This window comes from Procambarus clarkii, chromosome 54 (assembly GCF_040958095.1).
Source record: "Procambarus clarkii isolate CNS0578487 chromosome 54, FALCON_Pclarkii_2.0, whole genome shotgun sequence".
Lineage (NCBI taxonomy): Eukaryota > Metazoa > Arthropoda > Malacostraca > Decapoda > Cambaridae > Procambarus > Procambarus clarkii.
In genome coordinates, this window is record NC_091203.1 from 19788039 (window position 1) to 19797306 (window position 9268).

The following is a 9268-nucleotide window of genomic DNA, read 5'->3' on the forward strand; positions in this document are numbered from 1 at the left end:
ATTACAGTTCCGAGCCTCATTACTCATCTGCAAGCTACAAAATGCGCGTCAATTTCATCCCTCCGTCTGTAGACGAAATATTATTCTTAATTAGCCCACCTGCCTCATATAAAGGAGGTGGGCTGAGTGATATTAGAATATTCAATAGGAGTCATATAAGAGGAGGTGGTATATTCAGTTTCCTCACTGGTTTAGCCCGTAAAACAGCCCCATTTTTAATGAGAACCCTAGCTCCTGCCGTCTTAAGTATGGGTCAGAATGTATTGCAAGACATGCAAACAGGCGAACATTCCTTTAAAAAGTTAATGAAAAAGCATGGGATCGAATCATTGAAGGGAGTTGGCCGGCAGATTTTAGGTGGTGGTAAAAGGCGGAAAAAGTCTAAGAGAAAGGCTAAGGCCACCAAATTTGCACTTATTCGCAGTTTCACAAAACAGAATAAGAAGAATAAGAGATATAATGATGTGTTTGCATAAATTACAATTCATTCCTCTCATAGCATCCAGCATGAATACTACTACTACACTAGGAGCGGGGCTACAATCCCCTTTGGAAAGTTACACAGTGGCTGTAACAGATGGATTTCCCAAACTTAATTCAGCACGTATGATCGAGTCCACTATAGCCAGCAGGAAAAATATCGGTATTTTACCTGTTAATTTAGGAATTAATAAATTTAAGGACTCGTATATCGAATTTAGAATCCCTGGCATTCCTGGCCATTTCCTGGATATGTCATCACTAGCCCTAGAAGTGGGCATAGAATTAACAGAAGCTGACGCCGCAATAGATTCGGGCAAAAAAGTGACTGTAGCCAATGGATTATCACAAACACTTTTTAAAACAGTGGTGGTGTATTTCAACGAACAAGTAGTTGAAAGTAATTCTTTATTTTCTTATTGGGCGTATATAAAGCTGCTAACGACTCTTTCCAGAAGTAAAATTGATGGTTTTAAGCATCTAGCTCATTTTTATAAAGAAGAGGCGCTAACGATACCCAATAAAATTGATACGCAGTATTTTGCTACGACCACGATAGATCAGGATGAGAAAATGGCTAATATGAAAGAACACGGCATTTATACGTGCTTTAAATTACTGCTGGATATTGCATCTATTAGCGAATATTTACTGGATAACGTAGATGTAAGAATACGTTTAGAGTTAAATAGTGATAAATGGGTTATTGGCAGTGATACAGCAACTGCTAATTATAAATATAATATAAATATGGCCCGCTTATGGATAGATAGATTAACCCCATTCCCTTCTGGGCTACTAGCTATTAACAGAGCACTCGCCCAAAATAATGGAGCAGTAACGTATATATTTGATAAAACCCTATTTAAAACCTATATTCTAGGGCAGGGTCAAAAATCATTAACTATGGACCAACCCTGGGGTGGAGTGATCCCTGAGAAGTTATACATGGCCATTATTGATATGGAAGCCATTTCTGGAGATTATACCTTAAACCCATTATATTTCAACAATTCCGCCTTGAGCAACGTATATATCTCGGTGAACGGCACGAGTTTATTTAATATCGCGTGTGATTTCCCCCATAAATGTTCGAAATTATATTATACGGTCCTGAATGCTGTAGGATTTAATGTAGATAATATTTTGTCCTACGAATCGTTCGTTAAAGGACAAACTCTGCTGGTCTTTAATTTATTACCAGAAGAAATAAAGGATACAGTTTCCTTGGAAGCGACAGGGAATTTAAGAATTACATTGGAATTTAATACAGCCATAGTGGGAAATAAAGTCATACTGCTGTTTGGTCCTACTACTGGGGTTATGAAAATTAATGCTGACCGACGTATTATTTGTGAAACGAGAGCCTAAGAAACATGAATTGTTTAGAAATAAACACTGGGTTGAAAAATATATATTTAGGGGAAGAAGCCATATATATCGGATGTTATTTAGCGAACGATGTACGGAGAATCTTCAAGAAATTGAATAAAGAGCCAGTGGTATTTATTTTAAATACTTTAGATGAGAAATCCCCTGAAACGATGATGGGTCATTGGATGACTGTGTATGTACACAATAAACCTTCAGGAGCCATTATCGCCCTGTTGGACAGTTTTGGGCTGAAGATGGAATTCCATTCACGTTATTTACAAGAATTCCTCTCTTATTTTGAAGATTACAGAGTTTACATGTTCACACAACGCATACAGAGCATGGACTTCTATTATTGTGGAGCCTATGCCATGTTTTTCGTCTATCAATTATGCAACCTTAACTTGAGAGCTGCACTACATAAATTTGAAACTTTATTTGAATATGGGGAATATGATATGAACGATAGGAAGATAATTCAATTTGCATATTCTAATTTTGCAATGCCTAACTGCAAAAAGACATTTTGCATAGATGGACAGGATAAATGTCTATCGCTGTGTAATGACTTCTCATATTACTAAGCTGTAAGTATATTTCTAGATGTTTGCCATATATTGTCTTTCATATTATTGCTGATTTATTATTATTATTATTATTCTGTGTTGCTAATATGGTTTCTATTTGTTCTTCCAGATTTGATGTGGCAGAGGAACTGGTCTCACAAAAAATTACCAGGATCTGGGATTGCTATGACCAACATCTGAAATATCATGCTTGTTCCCAATTACAATTTTACTGTTAAGACTAGAATGTAAACTTTTATTACCAATAAAATAATAGAAACCTATACAATGTATATTCTTAAACCTCTGATAGGTTAGGTGGGGATGGTTAGTCTAGTCATTTTTGAATAATAACATTAAATACAAATGCCAGTAGGACGCCAAAGGTAGCATTGGTTGTCTGGTGACGTCATACATAGCTAACCAGTAAGGTACTGTAATACCTTCACACCTATATGCTAATGACCATCAATACATTATCCCTATACCTGAGCTCGCTTTACACGATGTCACTAAATAACAACAATAACTGTTCTGTAGAATGTATTTGTTTGTTATAAATAATATGTTAGGTTAGGTTAGGTTAGGAAGGTTTGATCGGGTTTATGAATAACAGAAAATATAAGTAATGAGCGAAAATACGAGCTATTGTAGCTGAATATCAACTTTGATGAAGCATAGAGTATAGGTGAGGTATTAAGCTAGATTAAGAGTTCACACTTATGTGTGAACCTCCTGGGATCCGCATTTAGCCCGTTGACGCCTCGCGCCACATTAGGGATGATGACGTCACAAAAGGTGGTAACTGCAGAAGGCCTTATTTCAAAACATGAGAGGCTTGCTTTTACTGAATGAGTTTTTTTATTTGTTAAATGCTACAGTATGGTGTGGGAGGTATGTTTTGAGCGAATGTGAGACGCGCATAAGGAAAGGGTCACTACCGAACTCGCATTGAAATCACAAATGCCCAGGCCTCTATTTTTTAATATAAACGACTGATAGCAGTTTTATTTTTTGCCCTATGTATAATAAACAATCCTTTAAGAAAGATTGTCAAAGCTCAAATTACTTTCTCTAGAAAGACGACGACGAAGAAGAAATAGGGGTGACATGATAGAGGTGTGACTGAATGGTCATAGTAAAGGGGAATATTATTAACCTATTATACGTATCAACATGAAACAGAATAGGAAATGAACTGGATAAGTTTTATATTTAGGAAAAAGACCTGGGTAAATACTGGTTCTGTAAACAGGGTTTGAACTCATTTCGTATGTTATTATTATGTAATCTTAGCTATAAAATGATCTTAGACAATGGGAAACCGTATGGTAATACCTAATTGTGAAAAAACGAGCTTATAATAATTAACGCCATTGCACATTAGGCTTGACAGAAGGCAGCATTTGAATCCCCCTTTGCTATAAATATTGAAAATGGGAATAATTACACTATAACAGAAAACGGACTAATACAGGGAAGATGAAGACGGGGGTGACGTCATTGACCATTAGCAATGTCTGTGCATGGCCCACTGGGGTAACGAAAAACAGGTACGCCAGAACGTGTCCCATCAAAACTGTAACGAAAAACAGGTACGCCAGAACGTGTCCCATCAAAACTGTAACGAAAAACAGGTACGCCAGAACGTGTCCCATCAAAACTGTAACGAAAAACAGGTACGCCAGAACGTGTCCCATCAAAACTGTAACGAAAAACAGGTACGCCAGAACGTGTCCCATCAAAACTGTAACGAAAAACAGGTACGCCAGAACGTGTCCCATCAAAACTGTAACGAAAAACAGGTACGCCAGAACGTGTCCCATCAAAACTGTAACGAAAAACAGGTACGCCAGAACGTGTCCCATCAAAACTGTAACGAAAAACAGGTACGCCAGAACGTGTCCCATCAAAACTGTAACGAAAAACAGGTACGCCAGAACGTGTCCCATCAAAACTGTAACGAAAAACAGGTACGCCAGAACGTGTCCCATCAAAACTGTAACGAAAAACAGGTACGCCAGAACGTGTCCCTCGAAAAAAGCAAAACGGACACGCGTAGGCGTACTTTCCACTACTGGGGAGGACAGGTACACAGAGAATGACAAAGAGGTGTGTGAGGAACTCAACAAAAGGTTCCAGGAGGCCTTTTACAATAGAACAAGGAGAAGTCACGGCGCTAGGAGAGGTAGCAGCAAATCAGGCGACCTTGGAAAGATTCGAAATTACAAGTGATGAGGTCAAGAAGCACCTATTGGAGCCTGGACGTGAGAAAAGCTGTTGGGCCGGACTGAATCTCACCATTGGTATTGAAAGAGAGTGCAGGAGCACTTTGTTTGCCACTCTTCATAGTGTATAGTAGGTCACTGGAAACGGGAGACCTACTAGAAATATGGAAGACGGCTAATGTAGTCCCAATATACAAAAAGGGTGACAGACAAGAGGCACTGAACTACAGGCCAGTGGCCTTAACTTGTATACAATGCAAGGTGATGGAGAAGATTGTGAGAAAAAACCTAGTAACACATCTGGAGAGACGAGACTTCGTGACAACCCATCAACATGGGTTCAGGGAGGGTAAATCTTGCCTTACAGGCTTGATAGAATTCTACAATCAGGTGACAAAGATAAAGCAAAAAAGAGAAGGATGGGCGGACTGCATTTTTTTGGACTGTCAGAAAGCCTTTGACACAGTACCCCATAAAAGGCTGATGCATAAGCTGGAGAAACAGGTAGGAGTAACTGGTAGGGTGGTCCAGTGGATAAGGGAGTACCTAAGCAATAGGAAGCAGAGAGTTACGGTGAGGGGTGAGACCTCAGATTGGCGAGAAGTCACCAGTGGAGTCCCACAGGACTCTGTACTCGGACATACCCTGTTTCTGATATACATAAATGCCCCCAGAGGGTATAGACTCATTCCTCTCAATGTTTGCTGACGACGCCAAAATTATGAGAAGGATTAAAACAGAGGAAGACAGCTTGAGGCTTCACGAAGACCTGGACAAGCTGCAGGAATGGTCGAACAAATGGTTGTTAGAGTTTAACCCAAGCAAATGTATTGTAATAAAGATAGGGGTAGGAAGCAGGAGACCAGATACAAGGTATCATTTGGGAGACGAAATACTTCAGGAGTCAGAGAGAAAGACCTTGGGGGGGGGGGGGGTTGATAGCTCGCCAGACCTGTCCCCTGAAGCTCATATCAAGAGGACAACATCAGCAGCATATGCCAGGTTGGCTAACATAAGAAAGGCATTTAGAAACTTGTGTAAGGAATCTTTCAGAACATTATATACCACATATGTCAGACCAATCCTGGAGTATGCGGCACCAGCATGGAGTCCATATCTAGTCAAGCATGAAACTAAACTGGAAAAGGTTCAAAGGTTTGCCACCAGACTAGTACCCGAGCTGAGAGGTATGAGCTACGAGGAGAGACTACGGGAATTAAACCTCACTTCGTTGTAAGACAGAAGAGTTAGGGGGACATAATCACAACATTCAAGATTCTCAAGGGAATCGACAGGGTAGATAAAGACAGGTTATTTAACACCAGGGGCACACGCACAAGGGGACACAGGTGGAAACTGAGTGCCCAAATGAGCCACAGAGATATTAGAAAGAATTTTTTTAGTGTCAGAGTGGTTGACAAATGGAATGCATTAGGAAGTGATGTGGTGGAGGCTGACTCCATACACAGTTTCAAGTGTAGATATGAGAGCCCAATAGGCTCAGGAATCTGTACACCTGTTGATTGACGGTTGAGAGGCGGGACCAAAGAGCTAGAGCTCAACCGCCGCAAGCACAACTAGGTGAGAACATGCAAGCCCCCATATGCAAGCCCCCCCATGCAAGCCCCCACATGCAAGTACCCATGCAAGCCCCCACATGCAAGCCCCCACAGGTAACATCCACATTCAAGCCCCCACACGCAACCCTCGTACGCAAGCCCCCACATGCAACATCCACACATGCAGGCCTTCACATTCAAGTGCCCACATGCAAGACCCCCCAAATGCAAGTGCCCACATGCAAGACCCCCCAAATGCAAGCCCCCCCCCACATGCAAGAGCCCACATGCAAGTGCCCACATGTAAATCCCCACATGCAAGCCTGCACATTCAAGTGCTCACATGCAAGCCCCCCACATGCAGGGCCCCCCCACATGCAAGTGCCCACATGCAAGCCTACATATGCAAGTGCTCATTTGCAAGGCCCCACATGCAAGCCCAACACATGCAAGCCCAACATGCAAGCCTCCACATGCAAGTACCCACACGCAAGCCATCACATGCAAGCCCCCACATGCAAGCCTCTACATGCAAGCTCCCACATGCTCGTGCCCACATGCAAGCCCCCCACACCCAAGCCATCACATGCAAGCCCCCACATCCAGCCCCCCACATGCAAGCCTGCACATGCAAGGGCCCACATGCAAGCCCCAACATGCAAGCCCCCACAAGCAAGTACCCACATGCAAGATCCCACACGAAAGCCCACACATGCAAGCCTCCACAAGCAAGTACCCACATGCCAAATCCCACAAGCAAGCCCACACATGCAAGCTCCTACATGCAAGCGCCCAAATGCAAGTGTCCACATGCAAGTGCCCACATGCAAGCCCCCACAATCAAGCCTCCACATGCAAGCCCTCACATTCAAGTCCCTACATGCAAGCTCCCACATGGAAGCCCCCGCATGCAAGCCCCCGCATGCAAGATACCACATGCATGCCCCCACATGCAATCCCCGAGATGCAAGTGCCCACATGCAAGCCCCTAAATACAACCTCCACATGCAAGCTCCCACATGCATGCCTCCACATGCAAGCCCCACATGCAAGCTCCCACATGCATGTGCCCACATGCAAGCCCATAAATACAACCTCCACATGCAAGCCCTCACATGCATGCCTCCACTTGCGAGCCCCCACAAGCAAGCCCTTATATGGAAGCCCCCACATGCAAGCCCCGCATGCAAGCCCCGAGATGCAAGTCCCCACATGTAAGACCCCACATTCAAGACCCCACATGCAAGCCCCAACATGCAAGCCTTCACATGCCAGTGCCCACATGCCAGTGCCCACATGCCAGTGCCCACATGCCAGTGCCCTCATGCAAGATTCCACATGCAAGACTCCACATGCAAGACTCCACATGCAAGACTCCACATGCAAAACTCCACATGCAAGTGCCCACATGCAAGCGCCCACCTGCAAGCCTTTACAAGCATGTGCCCACATGCAAGCCCCCATATGCAAGCCCTACATACAAGCCTCCACACTCAAGTGCCCACAAGCAAGCCCCCCCATATGCAAGCCCCACATGCAAGCCCCCCACATACAAGCCCCTACATGCAAGCCTCCACAAACCAGTGCCCAAATGCAAGCCCCTACATGCAAGCCTCCACATGCAAGCCTTCACATGCAAGCCTTTACATGCAAGTCCCCACATGCAATCCTTCACATGCAAGCCTCACATGCAAGTAGGTAAGTAATTATCAAAAGAAGGCACCAAACCGGGAAGGCTATGTACCTCCCCCCCCACATGCAAGCCCCAACATGCAACATCCATATTCAAGCCCCCACGCGTAACCCTCATATGCAAGCCCCCCACATGCATGCCCCCACATACAACCTCCACATGCAAGCTCCCACATACAAGCCCCCACATGGAAGCTTCCACATGCAAGCCCCCACATGCAAGCTCCCACATGCAAGCCCCCACATGCAAGCCCCCACATGCAAGCCCCCACATGCAAGCTCCCACATGCAACCTCCACATGCAAGCCCCCACATGCAAGTTCCCACATGCATGCCCCACGTACAACCTCAACATGCAAGCTCCCAAATGTATGCCCCCAAATGCATGCCCCCACATGCAAGCCACCCACATGCAAGCCATCTACATGCAAGCCACCCACCTGCAAGCGCCCACATGCAAGTGCCCACATGCAAGCTCCTACAAGCAAGCCCCCACATACAACCTCCACATGCAAGCCCACCACATGCAAGCCCCCCTTATACAACCTCCACATGCAAGCCCCCAAATGCATTCCACCACATGTAAGCCCCCACATGCAAGTGCCCATACGCAAGCCCCCCCATATGCAAGCCCCGACATGCAAGTCCCCATATGCAAGCCCACACATGCAAGCCTTCACATGCAAACCTCCACATGCAAGTGCCCATATGCAATTGTGGGCACTTGCAAAGTGTTCGATGTGTCGTTAATGTGCATTTTCAAAAGTGAAATGTAATTCTGATCAGCTTCCATATATACTTTATACACATACATATACATACACACACACACAAACATATATACGTACATATAAATATATGTTTACATATATACACACACATGCATTCACATACATTTGTTTCTTTTACTCTGACGGGGTGAGATAGCTGATAGAGAAACTAGTGTGCAATTAAGCACTTTATCACTGAAGGCGATGAAGGCGCTTTTACAAGCTCAGGTTATATAGTTACATCACATACATAGATTGTATAATTGATACATTACATGGTTAATCTTGCGTACAAGTCCAATATATCAAGTGTTCCAGTACTCGTATAGTAATTACACAGTTCAGCATACCTTAGCCCAGGAGGGCGAAAGTCAGTCAAAATTGTTCTACAATATAATGTTCAAGAGAGTGCATGTTTTCTCTTTCACAAAGTTGACACATTGTGTACTCGACATTTGGGTTTTGAGAAAGCTGCCAGATACGTCTATATCCCAGGCGTATTCTGGCCACTATAACATCACATTGCTGGGTTCTTGTTCTATTAGTCCCATATGTGAATGTCTCCTCACGATATCTATCATAATATTTAATGCTACAAC

The 9268-nt window shown here is 43.8% G+C and overlaps 1 protein-coding gene across 1 annotated transcript; it reads left to right on the forward strand.

Moving 5' to 3' along the window:
- The first annotated feature begins 7003 nt into the window (after positions 1-7003).
- On the forward strand, positions 7004-7909 carry LOC123771359 (uncharacterized). The gene has a single exon (XM_045763865.2). It carries the CDS (start codon positions 7004-7006, stop codon positions 7907-7909), a length of 906 nt encoding a protein of 301 aa, XP_045619821.2.
- The last annotated feature ends 1359 nt before the right edge of the window (positions 7910-9268 follow it).

Bases quoted from the DNA above. Each gene is read 5' to 3' on its own strand.
- LOC123771359 (XM_045763865.2), top strand. From the start codon at position 7,004: ATGCAAGTGTCCACATGCAAGTGCCCACATGCAAGCCCCCACAATCAA.